The sequence below is a fragment of the Sciurus carolinensis genome, chromosome 19 (genome assembly GCF_902686445.1).
Source record: "Sciurus carolinensis chromosome 19, mSciCar1.2, whole genome shotgun sequence".
In the NCBI taxonomy this organism is placed as follows: domain Eukaryota; kingdom Metazoa; phylum Chordata; class Mammalia; order Rodentia; family Sciuridae; genus Sciurus; species Sciurus carolinensis.
In genome coordinates, this window is record NC_062231.1 from 2,307,636 (window position 1) to 2,329,899 (window position 22,264).

At 50.9% G+C, this 22,264-nt stretch overlaps 1 protein-coding gene across 3 annotated transcripts in view; it reads left to right on the forward strand.

Annotated features, from left to right (window-relative positions):
• Mgll (monoglyceride lipase) overlaps positions 1-22,264 on the forward strand; it is a 121,388-nt gene that overhangs the window by 83,943 nt on the left and 15,181 nt on the right. For all 3 annotated transcript variants that reach the window (XM_047534842.1, XM_047534841.1, XM_047534843.1), the window contains exons 4-6: positions 7,965-8,101; positions 10,143-10,253; positions 20,606-20,695. In XM_047534842.1, the coding sequence (XP_047390798.1) occupies positions 7,965-8,101; positions 10,143-10,253; positions 20,606-20,695 (338 nt within the window). The remainder of the gene's footprint in view (positions 1-7,964; positions 8,102-10,142; positions 10,254-20,605; positions 20,696-22,264) is intronic.

Genomic DNA, 22,264 nt, shown 5'->3' on the forward strand with positions numbered 1-22,264 from the left:
GCCTCAGCCTCCTGAGCCACTGAGATTCCAGGTACATGACACCTCACCCGGCTGGCAGGCCCCTCCTGATAGAATTAAAATCCTGTTGTGAAGACACACCACTAACATCCTCCCTACAAGTCCCCAGACCACAGGGCTTGTGCCGGGAACTGCTTACATCTGGAGTCCCCTCCTGCAAGGGGTCTAACCCAGCATCTCGAGTGCAGAGGGGCTGGTGCCGTCCATTTGGCAGATCAGATGTGCAGGTAGAGAGGTCAAGGGAAAGATCCTTCTGGAACCTTCACAAAGTTCTGGGGGTGGGGCAGTCATGGGAAGAGAGAGGCCAGAGCGGCCAGATCTGACATTCCCGTGAACCGTAACAAATGATAACAAAGCGCCCATCCTGTTCAAAGCTGTTCCCGGTGTCCCACCCCAGGGGCACGCGAGGGAGTCTGAGGGCGCCACAACTGGGTCTAGGGAGGCTCCCCTGGGGCTAAGGCTGCTGAGCTCAGCTGGGAGGAAAGGCAGCGAGGCAGATGAGTCTCCAGGTAGGAAGTGTGCCTTGGGTGGTCACGGCTGAGACCACAGTAAAGACGCTGGCCATCCAGAGACATGGGAGGCCAAGGAAGATTTAGACCGAAGAGTATATTTTCATTATTAAAAAAAAAAAAAAAGGGGTCTCCTAGCTGGTTACTGTGGTACATACCTGAATTCCAGTGTCTCAGGAGGCTGAGGAAGGAGGATTGAAAGTTGGAGGCCAGTCTCAGCAACTTGGCGAGGCCCTGAGCCACTCAGCGAGACCCTGTCTCTAAATAAAATATAAAAAGGACTGGGGATGTGGCTCCGTGGTTAAGCACCCCTGGGTTCAATACCCAGTGCCCCCCCAAAAAAAAGAATTCTTAACTCACAAACTGGAGAAGATTAAATCCCCAGGGAATGTGCTTTATAAATTACAGACTCCTACACACATCTCAGGTGTCATTATTACTGCTTTTTAATGCTTAATCTCTTTTCCTCACTGAAGACTTTTTTTTTGTACCAGAGATTGACCCCAGGGATGCTTACCCACTGAGCCACATCCCCGGCCCTTTTTATATTTTATTTAGAGACAGGGTCTCGCTGAGTTGCTCAGGGCTTCACTAAGTGGCTGAGGCTGGCCTCCAACTTTCGATCCTCCTGCCTCAGCCTCCTGAGCCGCTGGGATGACACTCAGGCCCCGTGGCGCCCAGCAGGGGTTTTCGCTATTATTGCCCATGCAGAACTAGTGCTTAGTGGGTTCCATTTACATGCTCACAAAGGACACATAAAACCTCAGCCTTCACTAGAACAATGGCGCCAACTCTCTCTGCTGAGTGGCCATTATGGAAATATTGCCTACCATTCATTTCAACAGACATTTATCAAGCACAGACCCTCTGCCGGGCTGGTGTGCAAGGGACCCTGAGGAATAGACAGATGAATAAAATATGAATTCTTGCTCTCGAGGATGCAAGCCACTTGGCTGGGGACCTACCCGTGGAACCTCCTCCCGCCTCTGTGTAGCCCTCGCCAAGTGCGCCCGGCTGGCTTTTCTGCCCACTCCACCCGGCTCCACTTAGAACCATCCAGATGGAATTCAGTGGGCCACCTCGGCCTGCCAATCAGAGCTGATTGTCACCCTAGGTCTAAGGACCGGCCATCTATGCGGAGGGGCGGTACTGAGGAAGCAGAGGAGGAGGAGAATCTCCTAACGCAGGCGGGAGAGAGACAAGGGGTGCTTTAGGGGTCTGGAAAGGGGACATTCACATCTGCATTGAAAGGAGTTGCGGCAGACGCCGCAGAGCAATAGGATTTCTGCTGCGGCGCAGGGACATCCAGGCGGAAGGATCAAGGGGCACAGGTCAGGAAACCGTGGGACTGCGTCCAGGAACAGTGGGCAGGGCGGTGGTACATGTGGCTCAGAGTGTCCTTTTTAGAGAGGCAGAGGGACACGTGGGAGCCCTCAGCGGGGGCCAGGAATGCGGGACCCAAATGCCTGGGCTGCATTCTGGAACTATGCAGGAAGGCTGACCGGGACAGGGTCACAGCAGGGCAGGAAGAGGAGGTGGGTGCCTGCGGAATGGCCTTAGAGCGAGGAGAGCCAGCCCGGGGCAGGCAGCAGGCAGGTGGCCTGCTAGAAAACTGTCATTTAAAAGTTAGAAGGTAGCCGGTCGCAGTGGCGCCCGCCTCTAATCGCAGCGGAGGCTGAGGCAGGAGGATGGCAAGGTGGAGGCCCGCCTCAGCCACTTAGCGAGGCCCTGAGCAACTCAGCGAGACCCTGTCTCTAAATAAAAGATAAAAAGGGCTGGGGAGGTGGCTCAGTGGTTAAGCACCCCTGAGTTCAAGTTCAAAGGCAACAAAGGTCTTGACTTCTGTCAGTGACATAGAGTGCAAGGAAGGGGACCCTAAGAGTTTGCAGGCTGAGGAGACGGAGGATCATGGGCTCTTTAACCATGAGGCCAAACCCCCAGAACACAGCTGATCTGGGAGCGCCTTGAGGAGCCACAGAACCAGGTCAGGGGTTGGTAAGAGGGATCTGCAGCTCTGGAAAGAAACCAGAGTCAGAAACAGGATACCTAGGAGATGTCAGCAAGTGTACAGGGACAAGGGACAGCTTGCGGAGTGACTGGGACCCTTCTGCATATAATATGTTTAAAAGATAGGCAGATCCTATAATTCCTTAATAATACAGGGCAGGCTTATGAATAAGCAGACCTCCAGAAATAGACTGAACTTAAGCGGGTACAGTAGCATGTCCTTGCAATCCCAGCTACTGAGGAGGCTGAGGCAGGAGGATCACAGATTGGAGGCCAGCCTCAGCAACTTAGCAAGGGCCTAAGCAACTTAGTGAGACCCCATCTCTAAATAAAATACAAAAAGTTCTGGGGATGTGGCTCAGTGGTTAAGAGCCTCTGGGTTCAATACCTGGCACCAAAATAAACAAATAAATATCTTGGACATGATTAAATACAACATAAACAAGGTCAAAAGACAAATGATCAACCCATTTATAAAGAACTCTGAAATATCAACAAGAAATGCAAAACCCGGAGGCGGGGGAGAAATGACCAAGGACATGAACACTCAGCTCACCTAAAAGGAAATAATGGCTCTTAAAATCTGAGATGTTCAACCTACGCTTTCTCTTTTATTATATGGGCAAAAATCCAAATGTCAAACAACACACTGTCCTGGTTAAACGGAGAGAAACAGACCCTTTCCCGTGCTTCTCTGGTGGAGTGTAATGTGCCACATCCCACGTGGAGGGGACTTTGGAAATGTATATAAAATTATACATGCATTTACATTTCAACCAAGCAACCATTTGTCGAGGCATATATCCTGAAGATACACCATCACAAATAGGAAGTAAAATATTCCCAGGTTATTCAGTATAGCCAAATGTTTACTCCACAAGAGGTTGGATAGAACCCAAATGTTTTTTCAGTGAGACACTGCTTAAATAAACTATGGTTCACCCACACAGCAATACAGCAGAATGAAAAAGAGCTCCGCGGACTGCTCACGACGTGAAGTAATTGCTAGAATATGCTGTAAGTGAAAAAAATCTAGTATCAAGTGGGATACGTGGTGTGCTACCTTTTAGGAAAGAAAGGAGGGAAAATAAGGATGGATGGATGGATGGATGGATGGATGGATGGATAGGTGGTGGATGGATGGATGGGTGCATGGATGGATGGAAGGATGGATGGATATGTGGATGGATGGATGGGTGAATGAGTGGGTGGATGGATGGGTGGATGGGTGGATGGATGGGTGGATGGGTGGATGGATGGGTGGATGGATGGGTGGATGGATGGAAGGATGGATGGATATGTGGATGGATGGATGGGTGAATGAGTGGGTGGATGGATGGGTGGATGGGTGGATGGATCGGTGGATGGGTGGATAGATGGGTGGATGGGTGGATGGATGGGTGGATGGATGGATAGATGGATGGATATGTGGATGGGTGGATGGGTGGGTGGGTGGATGGATGAATGGGTGGGTGGATGGATGGGTAGGTGGGTGGATGGATGGATGGGTGGGTGGGTGGATGGATGGATGGATGGATGGATGAATGGATGGGTGGATGGGTGGATGGGTAGGTGGGTGGATGGATGGATGGATGGATATGTGGATGGATGGATGGGTGAGTGGGTGGATGGATGGATGGGTGGGTGGGTGGATGGATGGATGGATGGATGGATGGATGAATGGATGGGTGGGTGGGTAGGTGGGTGGATGGATGAATGGGTGGGTGGATGGATGGATGAATGGATGGGTGGGTGGGTGGGTAAATGGGTGGATGGATGAATAGATGGATGGATGGGTGGATTGGTAGGTGGGTGGATGGATGATGGATGGATGGATGGATGGATGGGTGGATGGATGGATGAATGGATGGATGGATGGGTGGGTAGATGGGTGGGTGGATGGATGCATGGATGGGTGGATGGGTGGGTGGATGGATGGATGGATGGATGGGTGGATGGGTGGGTGGATGGATGCATGGATGGGTGGATGGGTGGGTGGATGGACGGATGGGTGGATGGATGATGGATGGGTGGGTGGATGGATAGATGGATGGATAGGTGGATGGATGGATGGATGGAAGATGGATGGATGGTTGGAAAGGTGAATGGATGGTTGAAAGATGGATGGATGAATGAAGAGAAAGACATGATAGATAGAAATAAACCAGTAACATTCTTATTTTTGCAAAAGCAAATGCTTAGAGGAAAACCCCAAAGATGATTAAAATGATTAACCACAGTGAAAAAGGGGAGTTGGAGATGGTGGGGTAGAAGCAAAACTGCATTCTGTGGATCCTTTTCATCTATTTCTAACTCTTAAACCAAATAAATGTTTGCATACTTGGAAAAGAAAATCAATTTGCAAATCAAAAAGGCAGAAGCCCGATCACTGGGAAGAACTGCAATGTGAAATGAACGAATCCAATTGTCTATCAAATGGGCAACATTTGCACACAGAGAAAACAATTGCAACCTCTTTGTAAGAACTTGAACTTTGAGCTCCATACCCTAGCCATAGCGTCCCTGAACTCTATTCTAAGGACACAGGGAAATGCAAAGGAAGTTGAGGCTCCTGCAGTGGCTTAGGGAGGATGGCGATAGTATGATCTGAAAGTTTGCTACGCAGGCAGATCTCACAGAGAAGTCAGCGTGTCAGTGCTGTTAGGAACTGAGATGTTCAGTATCAAAAGAGGAAAGCATAACATGAAAGAAGGCAAAAACTGTCCTAAGGCATTGATTTTTTTCTATAGATACGGACTCATGATTTTTTAAGTATGAAATTTTCTAGCTTGGTCCACTGAATGAGCCTGGAAGCCAAGCACCTCAGTGGCCTGGAGATCCCTTGCTGCTTCAATTGTGGTCTTTAACACCATTGCCCATGGACAGGACTTGGGGGCGTCTTGGACAAGGGTCTAATTCTAATTCCAGGGTAAGGACAAAGCAGAAAGGCAAGCCCTTCTGTAATTGTGCCAAAGACTAAGGAAGCTCTTGACAATGAATGGGAGCAAAGAACAAGCCAGTGTACACCCAGAGGGAGACAATCAGATCCAGCACGTAGGACATTTCAGTGGCCAGATCGCTGGACGGCAGAGGAAACCTGACCAAATACAATGTTTGAATGTCGTATCTGAGTTCTGAAAAACCAGCTGTAAAATACCTGGAGACAGTTGGGATATTTGCATTTTGACTGAGAACTAAATAATATTAGGCAACTATTACTAATTTATTTAGATAGGAAAATAGTTCCATAGTTATCAGATGAATGTCTTTTTTTTTTTTTTTTTTTTTTTTTGGTACCAGGGATTGAACCCAGAGGTGCTTAAACACTGAGCCACATCCCCAGCCCTTTTATTTTTTATTTAGAGACAGGGTCTTACTGAGTTGCTAGGGCCTGGCTAAGTGGTTGAGGCTGGCCTCCAACTTGTGATCCTCCTGCCTCAGCCTCCTGTACTGCTGGGATTACAAGCAGGCACGTCTGCACCTGCTTCTTTTATTTTTTATTTTGAGACAGGGTTTCACTACGTTGCTGAGGCTGGCCTCAAACTTGCAATCCTGCCTCAGCCTTACGAGAACCTAGGATTACAGGTGTACACCACTGCACCCAGCTTCCATTCTTGAATAAATGGAATATTCTGGAATAAATGGGAATATTCTTTCAGTACTTCTCTGCATTGAAAATTTTTTCTAATACAAAATTGCAAAGCCAGGCATGGTGTCGCACACCAGGATTCCCAGCAACTCAGGAGGCTGAGGCAAGATTTCAAGTTCAAGGTCAGCCTCAAGGACTTAGTGAAGCTCTTGTGTCAAAAGTAAAAACTCAAAGGGGGCTGGGTGTATAGCTTAGAGGCAAAATCAGTTTAAAAAAAAAGTGGTTGACATGTCAAATTTATGTCATGTACTAGGATTGGTGGTGCACATCTGTAACCCTAGTGGAGGCTGAGGCAGGAGGATCGCAAGGTGGAGGCCAGCCTCAGCAAATTAGTGAGGCCTAAGCAACTCAGCAAGACCCTGTCTCTAAATAAAATATAAAAAGGGCTGGGGATGTGGCTCAGTGGGTAAGCACCCCTGGGTTCCATCCCTAGTACCAAAAAAAATCATGTCTTTTAGTCCCAATAATAATAATAATAAATTGGGGGGCTGGGGTGTAGCTTATTAAGAGGCTAGTGTAGCACTGCACTAAGCCCTGGGTTCGATGTCTAGCACGGCACAAATAAACTAATAAATAAAAATAATAGTAGTACATTTTGAAAAGACAAATAAAACCCTCACAGGTAAGCGAACTGGAGGTTTGGCTGAGAGCGAGGTGGAACCAGGGCGCTGGGCAGAGAGGCCAGCGGGCTGGGCAGCGGGGAGGTGCCTGGGGCACAGGCCGGTGGGAGCCGGGAGCTGGGCCTGAGCACAGGGGGCGACTGAGAGGGGTCCCTCAGTCCCAGGCGTGGCGTCCCCGCTTCTCAGCTGCCTTGGAAGGAGCCTGCAGAGCGCCCCCCAGCGGCAGCAGGAGACTGAGAACCCCACTTTCCGCTCCCAGCAGGAACCGCTTGGGGGCGCCCTCCTGCCCGAGGTCTCCGTCCTCCGAGGACTCTGCCCGCTTGGGCAGCCTTTGGACCACCACCTGGGCTGCCAGCGAGTTGTTTCTATGGCGACCGATGTCCTTCACAAAGGGAGGAAGTGGGGGACCCTCAGGAAGGAACAAAGGGACACCAAACAGCTCAGAGATGTGACAGATGAAAAAATAACCCAGGAAGGTGACCTAGTTTCACTGCTGCTTTGTTGAGACTCTGGAGAGCACCCTTGACTACCTCATTTTATTTCACGCCTGTCAGGCGATTGTCACCTGACGCTGTAAAGCGAGGTGACAGGAGCGCGGTGCTTCACCTGGTGAGAGGGTGAAACTGATCTGTGAGATTTTTCTCGCCCCTGGGGAAATGCTGAGGCTCAGGTAATTTTGCTGAGGCTGAGACTCTCTGTGTGTCTCTCTTTTCCTCCTTCCTTGAAAACTGTCACCGAGGAAGACAGGGTGGCCCGGTGAACAGGCTTTGTGGTATTTGCATCCGGGTTATGCCTTAGCTGTGCAATCTTGGGCAAGTTCCTTAACCTCTCTGTGCTTTGATTTCCTAATCTGTCAAAGGCACAAAGGGGAGAAGAAGTCCAATTCCAAAGTGATTTGAGGGATACCTACTCTGGAGGCTGAGGCAGGAGGATCTCCAGTTTGAGGCCAGCCTCCACAACTTGGTGAAAGTTGGTCTCAAAATAAAAAAAGGAAGAAGTGGCAGAGAACCCCTGGGTTTGATCCCCAGTACAAAAAAATTAAGGAAAAGTTTAAATGAGATGATACGTTGAAAAAAACTGAAAAGGGTTAAATGAGGTGATACATCGATGCATTCAAGTACTTGGTTGGTGATGGCTGCCTTTGTCTCGGTTCCTTTCCAGTCGGCCACGGACAGAGCGAAGGGGAGAGGATGGTGGTGTCCGACTTCCATGTTTTCGTCAGGGACGTGTTACAGCACGTGGATGTCATGCAGAAGGACTACCCCAACCTTCCGGTCTTCCTTCTGGGCCACTCCATGGTGAGCAGACCCAGTTCAAGACGCCCGGCTGTTGGGGTTCCGGGGTCACTTAGTGCTTAGGAAGTGAGCGGGGGCCGGGAGTCAGCCCTGGAGGCCACACAGATGCCGACCATCCATTCCAGACCAGGGCTGCTCCCGTCACCCTGCCCCTTTGACAGATTAGGAAATCAAGGCACAGAGTGGTCAAGAAACTTGCCCAAGATCACACAGCCAGGACGTGTTCCAGGGTGTCAATACTACAAAGTCTGTCCGCTCAGCCACCCTCCCTTCCTTGGCAACAACTTACAAGGAAGAAAGAAAGGACAGACACACAGAGAGTCTCAACCTGCCCAGTTTTCTGTGAGTGTCCAAGAATAAGACTTCACGAATCCCTCCAGTCTTTACTGGGAGCTCAGGTGTGTGGCCACTTGGAAAACTGAATCCATTTCCTCGGGTCCTGCGGTGCCATTGCATTGTGAGGCCACTAAGAGTCACTTCTCCTTGGTCCATGAGAAACGTTTCAGAATTCTCCAGCAGCAATAATTCCTGAGGGCTGGAGTGTGGCTCCCTGGTAGAGCGCACGCGGGAGGCTCCAGCCCCACAAATAAAGAAAAAACAAGCTGGGTGTGGTGATGCATGCCTGTCATCCCAGTGGCTAGGAGGCTGAGGCAGGAGGATTGCAAGTGGGAGGCCAGCCTCAGCAACTTAGCAAGGCCCTAAGCAACTCAGTGAGACCCTGTCTCTAAATGAAATAGAAAAAGGGCTGGGGATGTGGCTCAGTGGTTGAGCACCCCTGGGTTCAATTCCTGGTACAAAAAGAAAAGAGAGAGAGAGAGAGAGAGAGAGAGAGAGAGAGAGAGAGAGAGAGAAAAGAAGGAAGGAAGGAAAGAAAGAAAGAAAGAAAGAAAGAAAGAAAGAAAGAAAGAAAGAAAGAAAGAGCAAAATCAGTGGAAGGTTATTCAAAATCCTTTTCACCCATAGAATCTTCTAAGAATCCTCCAAGTTAAGTCTTTAAGTCTGGCAGCCCCTGGCCAAACCTACCTACAGAAAAGCCAATTGTTTGAGGAGCAGAGCGTCAGGACCAAGGGACATTTCCCTGGGGCAGGGCTTCTGCCCCTCTGATCACTGTGTGACCTGTCCCTGCATTTCTCTCCCCTGCCTGGGCCCCGTGAGCATTCGAGGTCACAGCCCTTGGTTGAAATCACCTTTGAGCTTCAAACAGACAATGACTCTCTCCTATACCATCCACATTTCATTTCTCTTGGAACCTAAATTTCTGGGATCTTTATTCAACCAGGAAAAAAAAAAAACACATAGTAAACTATTATTTTTTTTATTTAGAGACAGGGTCTCACTGAATTGCTTAGGGCCTTGCTAAGTGACTGAGGCTGGCCTCCAACTTGTGATCCTCCTGCCTCAGCCTCCCGAATTGCTGGGATTACAGGCGTGCACCACCATACCTGGCTTATTCTTTTGAGACATGGAACATATATAATTTTATATTAAGCCCATCAGAATGGATGAATTATGGGTCTGTCAACTTTTGGCTTGAAATGCAAAAGCAAAGTGTTCCTATTTAACTTGCAGCTCATAAGCAGGAAGCTTATTTATGTCTCTCTGAAATGTTTGCTCTGGGAAAACCTGGGGTGGGGTGAACGTTTGTAATGCAATAATTGTAGATCTAGTTTATCCAGCATATGTTGGTGTCTAATCCCAGGTAATCCTCCCAGGGCTCTTAGCCAGAAACAAAGCTTACAAGGTTGTTGTTTTTTTTTTTTTATCAGAAATACATGCTCTGGCTGGGTGTGGGGGTGCATGCCTATCATCCCACCAACTCAGGAGGCTGAGGCAGGAGGATCACAAGTTGGAGGCCAGCCTCTACAACTTAGCAAAATCCTGTCTTAAAATAAAACATAAAAAAAGGGCTGGGGAGGTAACTCCGTGGTCGAGCCCCCGGGGTCCAATCCCCAGTCCTGCATCCACAGAAAAAAGAAAGAAAAAGAAATCTATGCTCCAGGGAAAGTCAGAATGCCCCGTGACTCTGCCCATTTTTGCTTTGCAGGGAGGCGCCATCGCCATCCTCACAGCTGCGGAGAGGCCCGGCCACTTCTCCGGCATGGTCCTCATTTCGCCTCTGGTTCTTGCCAACCCTGAATCCGCAACGACTTTCAAGGTAAAAGGCCTCTCTGGTGTGTTGCATTCCCACTGGCCCCCGCGACAGGGAGCCTCGTCCAGTTGTAGCTGGACCCTGGTCAAAGCGCCAAAGGCCGTTGGTTCTGGGACCGCGCACGCTGGTGCCTCCGAGTCTGCGCAGATGCTGTTTGGCCCCTGGGGAGCTGGGATTTCTAGAGCCGAGTGCATGTCCCCCAAAGACAAGGGAAGGAGGCCTTCCTGCCCGCGTGGGCTCTCCTGCCAACTTTACAAGGAGAAAGGCCGCCCCGTGTCATCTGTCCGGCCGAGTCACGTTTCCTCAGCTGTCCCAGGCAAGGCCGAGCTGTGTGTCACGACATCCGCTCGCCTCAGCGGGGAATGAGGAGCCAGGTGATTCCTCATCACGACTGAGACTCGCGTTCACTGCCGCTGGGCTCCGTCCCCGGCCCAGGCGACCCCTGACTCTAATGGATCCGTCAGGTGGCTTGTGATATTCCACGTGGACAGCCCGCGCTGTGCCTGCTGGGGACTCTGGGATCCTCCCCACAAGGCAGAGGACAGTAGGTGCCTTCTGTTCCCAGGAGGTGAAACCAGAGCCCTCCGCGGGGCTGCTTGGTAATGTGGGCTGTGCCACACTGTCCTGGCCTCGTGGTGTGTGAGGCCTGTGATAGCAACAGCTGGGGAGGCTGAGGCAGGAGGATGGCAAGTTGGAGGCCAGCCTCAGCCACTTAGCGAGGCCCTGAGCAACTCAGCGAGACCCTGTCTCTAAATAAAATAGAAAAATGGCTGGGGATGTGGCTCAGTGGTTAAGCACCCCTGGGTTCAATCTCCCCGTACCAAAAACAAAAATAAAGAATATACTTGGGGTATTTTTTTTCCCGTCCATGGCCACAGACCTGATCCTGCGACTACCAGAGACAGCGGCAGGTTCCAATTGGTCGCAGAGAATCTGAGCAATCTAAAATGGGCAGAAGGGAACGCTGCAAATGAATAGATCAATCAGATCACTTAATTCACTTTGAATTCACCTTTGAATTTTGACTCCATCCGGAGGAGGTGACCCTGACGTTTTTACCGCTGACTTTCCATCAGCCGTCAATCTCAGTGCTGAGTGAGACAGCGGTAGAGGTCTGTCACCCCCACCGGGGTCCCTCAGCACCGCCAGTAATGCACCTACCGACCACTTCATCATTTAAATGTCCCAGGGGAGGCGTGCCCTGCTTGACATTTCCCATAATGACTGTGATCACACAATGCGGTGTCAGATAACTCAAGCGTTCTTATCTAAATGGAATAAGATCGGGATCGCACAAGAGGGACAGTGAGTTACATTGTATTTCATGTGATTTGATTTGATTTGACTTCTGGTACCAGGGACTGAACCCCGGGACACTCAACCCCTGAGCCACCTCCCCAGTCCTTTTTATATCTTATTTAGAGACAGGGTCTCACTGAGTTACTTAGGGCCTCGCTGAGTGGCTGAGGCTGGCCTCCAACTTTTTAACCTCCTGCCTCAGCCTCCCAAGCTGCTGGGGGGACAGGCATGCACCACCACACCTGGCTTACGCAATTTGATTCTTAAAGAATTTCGAGGCGTGATGTGTGCCAAGCCTGTTCTGTGCAAAGACATTGACCCATGTTTTACTGGTGGGAAAACAGGCTTAGGGAAGGACAAGTGATTGGCCGGAACCCACCTAACTGGCTTGTTGGACTTGAATCTGGGGGGGGCTGTCACTGTTTTCCCTGGAGAAGAAATGGACATTTTCCCTCAGAGAAAAGCCAGGGACCAGAGGGCATTTCAGATAAGGGGCACCAAGGAGACAATGGAGACAACGGGTTTGCTCCCAGCGTCCCATGGAGCTGACTCTTCCGTGCACTGTGACCTTCCATGCACTCGTGCTAATAGATCACCTTGTCAAATCAGGAGCCAGCCGTCCCAGGAGAGTCACGGGTCTCCTCTTATTAACCAAGACAAATTAGATTTCTCTTTGCCCCAGACCTGAAGGTCCTCCTCCCCAACCCGGAATCTGTTGCTGCTCCTGGTCTTTGGCAATTTTGACTGACAGTCTAAGATGCATTGGTCTAGCCCGCCTTGGGGGCAGGGGTGGGATGTGACCGCCTTCTACACACTGTCTGGTCTTCCCTGAAAACCTCCTGAAAGCATTTCAGAATGTTTTTCTTTAAATATTCATTTCAAGAGCTTAAGAATGATTTGCTTAGCCAGGCTCAGTGGTGCACGCCTGGAATCCCAGCAGCTCGGGAGGCTGAGGCAGGAGGATGGCAGGTTGGAGGCCAGCCTCAGCTGTGTGTAGCAGGATGAAAGAACTGGGGGTGGGGGATGAAAGGAACCCCAGCATTGCCTGTAAATGAGCAGCAGTGACAAGTTCTATCCTTGTTCAACAGGGGCTGGGGTGGGGTTTGGTGGCGGAGCACTTGTCTAGTACACACGAAACCCTGGGTTCCATCCCCAGTGCTGAAAAAGAAAAAGAAACATAGCATTTGACAGCTTGATTCATGGTACCAAGCACCTATTAGAACAAGTCTCCCATTTTTTTTTTTTTTCTTGGTACTGGGGTTTGAACCAGGGGTGCTTAACCACTGAGCCACATCCCAGTCCTTTCAATTTTGAGCCAGGGTCTTGCTTAGGGCCTTTGCTAAGTTGCTGAGGCTGGCCTCCACCTTGTGATCCTCCTGCCTCAGCCTCCCCTGCTGCTGGGATCACAGGCATGCGCCAACACTTATTAAGGCAGGCAACTTGAGACACGGAGTCTTTGAGAACAGACAGACATGTGGAACATGACCAGCCCCCAACCCCTGAGCTGGGAACCTTCCAGATAATCCCCCAACCCCAAAATCTCACCCCCATCTGGTTCTCTCACCAAAGGCTCATTTTTCAACAAGCTGAGCTAAATTTAGCCCAGAAAAAGAGACAATGAGGACAGAGACTCTGGTCCCTGGAATAGTGTATCTGCTGAAAAATTGGTTTCACCAAGATTGTGGTAGCAGGAAAATTTTAGAATCAAAAACTTAAAAGCAAGTCTTGTGTATATGGAGGTTATTTTCTGTTTGGGGGCTTCCTCTCCGTGTCTGATGGCTGGGGACAGAGGTGAAATTCCTGGATGCCCATCTAGTCGAGTGTCACTCTCAGTTCACCTCTGGTCCCCTGACCTGTGCTTGTCCAGGACAAGAGTCAGCAATGGACAGCAGGCTACGCCCCCCACACACACCAGGCAGAAATCTCCCTGGGCAGAGCCTGGGGGCCGAGGGTCAGCGGCCTGGAGGATAATCATGTCCACGGCTGTCCCTGCTGTGATCCCCTGAGGTCCTGGGGCAGGGATGTAGGAGGCGCCCAGCGAGGCAAGATGTCCCCACTCCCAGCCACGCTGGTGCCTCGCTAAGGCGGTTCTCAGTGCCGGGCCCGCCTGGTCTCCCTTCCTCTCAGGCCCCGCCCTGGAAGGAGAGGAAATTGTTCCCAATTGAAAGACAGGAAATGAGGCTATTGTCTTGTTCACGTCCAGGGCGAGCACCAGGTCGGACCAGGGGGCAGGAGGGCGGGGCACATCCCTTCACCCTAAACGGCCGACTTCCGGCGGAGAGTCAGGAGCGTCCATGTCCAGGCCTCAGGATCCGGAAGTTCCTCTCAGGGTCCATGTTGAGGCGCTAGGATCCGGAAGTTCCTCTCACACAGTCCATGTTGAGGCGCTAGGATCCGGAAGTTCCCCTCACACAGTCCATGTTGAGGCGCTAGGATCCGGAAGTTCCTCTCACACGGGCCATGTTGAGGCGCTAGGATCCGGAAGTTCCTCTCACACAGTCCATGTTGAGGCGCTAGGATCCGGAAGTTCCTCTCACTCGGTCCATGTTGAGGCGCTAGGATCCGGAAGTTCCTCTCACTCGGTCCATGTTGAGGCGCTAGGATCCGGAAGTTCCTCTCACACAGGGTCCATGTTGAGGCGCTAGGATCCGGAAGTTCCTCTCACTCGGTCCATGTTGAGGCCCTAGGATCCGGAAGTTCCTCTCACACAGGGTCCATGTTCAGGCCCTAGGATCCGGAAGTTCCTCTCAGGGTCCATGTTCAGGCCCTAGGATCCAGAAGTTCCTCTCACATGGTCCATTTTTAGTCACTACAATCTGGAAGTTCCTGGGACACCCAGAGGCTGGGAGGATGGAGGGGAAGTGGTTGGTGGTCAGAGGAATTGTCACCCCTTTAAATTTTGGGTAAGTTCAGACTCAGCTGCCTGGAACGTGGCCACGGGTCATTACTGGCCCATTTGGTAGCAGCCACAAGCTTCGGGCCTTGGACTGACCTCTGCTCTGTGGCAGGTCCTCTCTGATAGCTCTGGGTTCAGATTTCTAGACGTGTGTGGCTCCAGAATCGAGCCATTGTACCAGAAAGTCTTATTGTATTTAGTGACTCCTTGTTCCATGTCTGGGAACAAGTGTCCAGTTCATCCCAGGGAGGAATAAGGTGTATTTCCCCTTCAAGGAAATCTGGTGCTGGGTTGGTGGCACATGCCTGTCATCCCAGTGGCTCAGGAGGCTAAGGCAGGAGGATTGCAAGGTGGAGGCCAGCCTCAGCAACTTGACCCTAAACAACTCAGTGAGACCCTGTCTCTAAATAAAAAGTAAAAGGGCTGGGGAGGTGGCTCAGGGGTTAAGCACCCCCGGGTTCAATCCCTGGTGGAAGAGAGAGAGAGAGAGAAAGGAAAAGAAAAAAAATCTGGCGTGACCGTCCCAGGGCCCTGGCTAAATCACAGGTGACCCTGGTCATAATGCTGTCCCCATAAAAGGTGTGAAGTCCTAGCCTTCTCTGCTCAGGTCAGTTTTCCAGAACCTTCGTGGTGAGTCCTTTGCCAGCAGAAACTTAAGAAAGGTGGCAAGGGGGCCATTAAGACCTCTCCGATCCACAAAGACACATGTGAGCGTCTCTAGAATCTAAAGCCATGTATGCCATGGCTGGCCTGGGAATGTCCCCTGGTGTGTAAGTGCTTGTCAAGGGCTGTGGTGTCTCACGTGCCTCACTCATCAGGACGTCACCTTCAGACGTGGGAGAGGCGTCACCTGTCACGAAACTGCAGGTCAGGTGCTTTTCCAGAAGGCTCTACGTGAATGCCCTCCGATCACTCACTCAGTTGGCCACCAAGCAGGTTCGCTGAGCTGTTCTCCTCAGGGTCAGAAGCCAGAAAGGGAGTCAGGGACGAGACCTGGGGGGATTCAAGGCTGGTCGGATGAGTTCAGTTTCATAGATGAAGAAACCAAGGAGCGTAGACTTTCCCACGAACTCAGAACCAGAGTTTGAATCCAAACTCACCTGCCGCCACGTCCCTGAGTCACCTGAAGTCTGGGCGGACGTGGCACCATTGGGAGCTTTGTGGTTGTACAAAGCCTGGCTTCTCCTGTCGGGGTCGTGGGGAGGGTGGGGAGCTCGCCTGGCGGTGGAGTCCATCCTGCAGCCTCCTCTCTCCTGAGCCGGGTCCAAGGCACTCTCCACACCCCCACAGGGTCACCCGAAGACATTCACAGACTTGGTCGAAAACACATCAAGATTGGTAATGGCTTGGATTCCACTTCATTTATGGGTGAGCAAAGCCCTTTTAAGGCTTCCAGAATCTTCTCTTGGAAACAGGCGGCTGGGCCCTCACAATCAAAGACGGAGGCTCTGGGAGAATTTTCCAGGAGGCCAGGGGGCAGCAGCCATCTGGTCGACCTCAGCGTGGCTCTCTCTGGGTGTTGGATCTGCCGTTGTTCCTTCTTTCCCACCATGTCCTCCACAGGTGGCCTTAAGACCCTCTGCTCTGCGTCCTTCGTCCTCAACCAACCCCACTTCCTCTGCCTTGGTCTTTCTCCTCCCAATCTGACCCCTTCCTTGCTCGTTAAATCAACCAACCTTGAAAGAACAACAGGGGGAAAGTCATCTGTTACAGTGGTTTGATTTCTTTCTTTCTTTCTTTGGTGGGGAAGAAGTCGAGCACCTGATTTTCTTCTTTTTAAGTCACAAGGTTATTGTCATGAGGAGACTGGCCTCTGCTGTTTTGACTCTTGCTTAGAAATATGACTTGAAACTTACTAGGACAATTTAGAAAAAGAGCTGAAGGTCAGAGTTGACCCAATCTCTCTTAGGATTATCCCTGCAGGGAGGGACGTCCAGGCCACTGCCCTCAGCAGAGGTGTCAGAAATGCCTCCTCAGTTCTTTCTATTCACTAGAATTTCCCATGGAAGTCCAAAGAAAGACATGTGCGCCACGGTGTCACCTCAAGTCAGCACATCAGGATCTTTCAGGGTGGGCCCCGGCAAGAGGACTGTGTCCTATGGACATACCGGCTGTTGACCCCTCAGGCTTCTCCACCCTCGGGAATTCCCCCTAGGAGTCTCCTGAAGTTGCAGAGTCTAATCCAAAAGCTGGGTGTCCTTGGGAGGTGCTGGTACTGCTGGTCTGAAGGCCACACGCTGAGCAGGGAGGCCACAGGACACCAGGATGGATGTGCTGTGCCTGCCCCGCGTGCTGAGCTAGGTTGTCCTCAGAACAGCGTCTGCCCTGGGCCCCCGCCTGCGTCTGCATCAGGCAGGGTTAACCTGTGCCCAGGTCTCCAGCACCCACCTCAGGGACATCCCATGGGGCCCAGGACACACACAAGGACAATGGTGATCACTGCGTTCCTGCTAGGGCCATGTCCCCCGTTTTCACTTGTGATTGAGCAACCAGTAACCTAGGACGTCGGTATCTTCTTCTACCCAGTCAGCCTCCGGACTTTAGTTGTCGAGTTGGCCCTTCGAGGGCCAGAATTCCTGAGCAATGGCTATTTTGGGGAGCAAGGATAATTTCCTGCCCTGTGCATGGGTCGTTGGGGTAGCGAGTGCTCAGCCAGATGTGTCCCCTGGAAGCCACCAGGCTGGAACAGGAACATCTCCTGCCTGCATTTTTGGGCAGTAGATCATTGGCAGCTATAAAAGGAAGAGTCCTCTCCAGAACTCTACCAGCAACAGGAAGGTGACAGATTCAGGACCAACCCCTTTTTGTGATCATTTTGTAAAGCAAACCCTTCTCAGGATGTGGCTCTCTTCTTTCCACCCCTCAGAGATCATTTCTTTTTCTTCTTCTTTTTTTTTTTTTTTTTTTTTTTTTTTTTGCAGGGGGGAGGGGAGTAGTGGGGTTTGAACCCAGGGATTCTGAACCACTGAGCCACATCCCCAGCCCTTTTGATTTTTTATTTTGAGACACTATCTTGCTGAGTTGCTGAGACCCTCACTAAGTTGCTGAGGCTGGCCTCCAATTTGCAATCCTCCTGCCTCAGCCTCCCGAGTTGCTAGGATGATGACCCTGTACCGACTCATGGCCAGACCTCACTTCTTGGAAACTTCCTTTTGCTGCAGAAAGTTTCCTTGTCAATGGAGGAAAAAAGATGCTTGCTTGGTGAGAGGACAAGAGTAGGCTTTTTGCTAGAATTCTCTCCTGGAGGTAAATTCCCCACTAGCTCCCTAGTTCCCCTGAAGCCGTCCCTGGAAAACCAGAAAAAGGAATCCTGGAACTCTCCTGATCCTTGTGAAGCCAACAGCCTAGATTGCTGTCATTTCATTGTGACCCTGGAGGTAGAGGCCTTGGCATTTGGGGGCATAAATATTGGGGCTTGAGTGGTGTCGGCAGCGGGACAGAGATTCAAGGAGGAAGGTAAGTGTGTCTCTTTGCAAATGACCCATCGTGAAAATGGACCAGGCTTTCTGTGCCCAGGTCCTTGTGAAATCAGGTGATGGGCTTCAAAATCAAACCAGCTGGTGCGCTGAGGAATCTGGTGGTAGGATTGGGTGAAATGGAGCAGGGTTCTTCTCCTTCTCCTGTGTCGCAGCGCCAGGGTTGAGGAGGGAGGTCCTGCACACAGCCTTTTCCTGCTTGCGGTCACCTACCTTAGGGACAGGCAGGAAGCTGGCTTGTGGAAAAGGAGCTGCATTCTTGAGTAAGCTGCCCTGACTGGGCGGAAGGTAGGCCAGACAGAGACCAGTTTCTGGGAGCCTGCTATCTGCACGTCTGTCACCCTAATACAGGTGGCCTTCCTGAGTGTAGCAGGGACAAACCCAGTCCACCCCCAGCCTTTGTGTCAATGCTGGGACCCGTGGCAAACGATCACCGAGGACAGCAGAATACCTAGAAGTCCCTTCTGCAGAACAGACATGAAGATTTTCTCCTAAAAAGTCAGGCACCTGTAATCCCCACGACTTGGGAGGCTGAGGCAGGAGGATCACAAGTTGGAGGCCAGCCTCAGCAACTTAGGAAAATCCTGTCTCAAAAAAATCAAATATTAAAAGGGCTGGGGATGCAGCTCATTGGTAGAGCACCCTGAGTTCAGTTCCCAGTACTGAAAAAAAAGATATGTTCTCAATTCTCTCCTGATAATGTTGTTCTTGGACTACTATTGCCCTAGAAAACAGGTCATTTCCCAGAAAGTCCACCCTTATGCAGTTGGAGTCAAATAAAGGCTCCAGGGGACTGTCACCCCTCTGCAATTACCTGCTCTGTTTTTTCTTCATTTGGAGATCTTTTAACTTTTGAAAATGCCCTTTCTCACTCTAGAACTTAGGTTCTCCAAGGAGCATCTGGTTCTTGGAATTCACAGCTGTTTGATTCAGTTTTGAAAAGACTCAGATCTTTAGCCTCATTTCAGAATCCTAAGCCCTCCTTTTCCCATGTGTGTGCATGGAGCTGGTCCCTCAATCCCTCTGCTCTTGGATGTATTGGGTTCTATCCTATCCTATCATATCTCATCTCATATCATCATAACTTGTCTACCCCAAGAGGCCTTGGACTATGCATCCTGCCTCCATGAATCCCCAGAGAGCTCTCTGTGTTGGAATCCTCTTATTTCTGCACCAGACTGTCAAAAACCAGAGCCCAGGGCCTGGATAGGGACCCGGTAGCTGCGTAGCAGCAGCTCGTGACATGATACAGGTTTGCCTGTTTGGATGTCAAAGTTGGGATGCAATGGGATCCAGCATTGTCACTGGGAGGGGGAGGCCACCCTTAACTTTTAAAAAAGGAATTGCTGCTTGTTACCATTTGGGGAAAAGAAAGTCACAGTGTGGAGCTCAGAATAGGTTTTCGCACATGGGGTCCTCTGGGAGCACAGTATCGTTTTCTTCTCTGTCTGGTTCCTGGTGGTCTGAGAAGCAAGGAGTTGTGGCCGTGGAGGGAGGCTGGGGTGTCCAGCTGTAAGGTGACCACGGAGAATGGGCATGGCTAGGTTGTTGATTAGACCTCTTAGTTGCATTGAGAGAGAGAGAGAGAGAGAGAGAGAGAGAGAGAGAGAGAGAGAGAGATCTCTACCCTTGCCACACAAAGGGTGAGTGGTCTTGCTCCATCCCAGTGACCCTGCTGTCCTGAGCTTCTGTTGACTTCTCTGTTAAAAGACGATCAAGCCTCACCTTGCAGAATTTTTGCAAAAAGCAAAAGCCCAGGCACCATAGAGCGCACACAACGGGGAACGCCCAGAAGCGGGTTCCGGGGCGCAGGTGCCCGCTGTCCAGGGTACTGAGCTGCGCCCCTGCGCCCCGCGCGCCGCCTGTCCGATTCTAACGTCAGCGTTCCGCAGCTCACCTTTGAAATAGCTCCTCCCTCCCCAAGTGTCGCAGAGGATGGAAACGGCCGCGTCTCTGCAGGCAGACGTGTGAGGTCCAGGCTCTCTCTTCCCGGGAACACACGAGATCCAGGAGAGATGGGGGAGCAGAGGACTTGGACCCGAATCAGGTTCAAGTTCAGCGAGCATGCATTAAGCACCTACTGAGTGCCTGGGCTTTTGCATACAGGTGTCCTCTTGAAGGAGCCCTGAGGACCCTCGTGGGCAGTTGGGGAAACGGAAGCTCAGTGATGCAGGTCCAGGCTCAAGTTCACGATTCAAGTTCACGTTCATGATTCAAGTTCACGTTCATGATTCAAGTTCACGTTCATGGTCCCGCAGGGCCGGAATCAAACCCAGACCTGCTTCTTTCTGCCACACAATCTCCTAATCAGGCTGGCGGCTCTTTATTTCCCTGCAGTAGCAACTGAGATGAGCCACAGATTCTTTGGGATCCGGGTTCTCCTGCTTCCATTTGCTCTCGATTGATCGGGATGCCTCTGGCCCTGCTGGGTCTTTGTAGGGTCCCCCCAAAGAAGGGACTGGGCTGCAAGAGCTCAGTCACTGGCGGAAGCTCTCACAAGTAATTCCAGGTCACAGGTGATAAATGATCTTTGGGAAAAGCGACCCCACAGGATCCAGAGCGGAGTCTCGGGACATCAACCGGGCTGAGGTTGGATTTGGGTGTCGCCGTCCCTAATTGCCTGGATTGTCGCTTAGAAAGGGCAGGCGTTGGTGCTGCACGTTCTGACGTCTTGCTTTCCTGCCTAGGTCCTTGCTGCGAAAGTGCTCAACCTGGTCCTGCCAAACATGTCCCTGGGGCCTATCGATTCCAGCGTGCTCTCTCGGAATAAGGCAGAGGTGAGAGTCTTTCGAAAATCCTGGGGGTCGTTTGGGGTCGATGTGACGGTGAAGGAAGTAGCCACCCCCCCTCCCGCTGTGAGAAATCCAAGTTTGGGCCTGTCCCTGGCGTTCTGCTGCTCTGTCACTGAAGCCCTGTGTCAGGTGACGGGGACACAAAGAAGCATGAGGTTTGTGTCGTTGACATCAGGGTCGGGCGGAAAGGAAGCAGTGGCTGAGTTTGAACTGAGTCCTGAACACAGGACAGCAAACCAGAGAAAGCTCTGTGTGTATTAGTCAGGTCTCTTTTGGTTGCAAGTGATAAAAATGCAAAGGAATTTAAGCAAAAGGAAGGATTTATTGGAAAACAGAAGTAAAGGCTTCAGGCATGGCTGTATCCAGGAGATCTAAAATCCTAGTCACCACCTGGTTCTCCTCAACTCTCATCTCACCTAGTTTGGCTTCATTCCCAGAAAGGCTTTTCCTAAATGAAGGGAAAGGTGGCCAATGGCAATTTTGCCTGAGCAACCTCAGTGCAAAGATAGTGTCTCTTTCTGGCAAAAGTCTCAGGGATGATTTTTTTTTTTTTTTTTTTTTTTGAGATGTAACCCAAGGGTATTTTGTCACTGAACTACATCCCCAGTCCCCTTATTTTTAATGATTTTTTTTTGTTTTGAGACAGGGTTTTGCTAAGTTGCTCAGGGCCTCACTAAGTTGCTGAGGCTGGCCTCCAACTTGCAATCCTCCTGCCTCAGCCTCCCGAGCCACTGGGATGACATGTGTGTGCCACCGCAGCTGGTTTCAGGGACGATGCTTATTGGCCAGTTATCCAAGATGGGATTATTTCTTCAGGAAAAGGGGTGTGGGATTAGGTCATATGAAACTCAGAGACTGTGATAAAAGAAGACAACTCTGCGATAAGGATAACAGAGGAAAGACAGACCCATAATTGCAGGTGAGCAAACTGACCCTATAAGCTGAAAGGGCTTGACTGGTGGGCTAGCCTGAGACCTGGGGTAGCCTGAGAACCTGCTTTGGTCTGGGAGTGGGAAGGGCCTCTGCGGCTTGTAGTCAGATACCCTGAGCATGTGAAAGATGCCAGAATCATTCTGGCAAGTCAGTGTGCCCTCGTGCCTTAGGAGCATGGAAATCACCCCATCACCGCTCCCTGAGGGTCCTGGGAAATGGAGTGAGGGGTTCCAGCATCTCAGCGGTCTTCCTCAGTTTCCCTGGACACTGGAACTACAGCTTCATCGTGTGATTTTGAACGCCTGGCCCTCAGAGTCTCTTAGAAGTGAAGCATTTGACTGGGTTCGGGGACACACACCTGTCATCCCAGCAGCTCGGGAGGCTGAGGCAGGAGGATCACAAGTTGGAGGCCAGCCTCAACCACTTAGCAAGGCCCTGAGTGACTCAGTGAGACCCTGTCTCTAAATAAAATCTAAAAAGGGCTGGGGAGGTGGCTCAGTGGTTAAGCAGCCTGGGTTCAATTCCAGGTATCAAAAAAAAAAATTATTTAAATGGAAATAACCCCAGACATTTAAGAAGGAGATGTTCTCCATAGAGGTCCAGGACTCCCAGCCTCCAGGG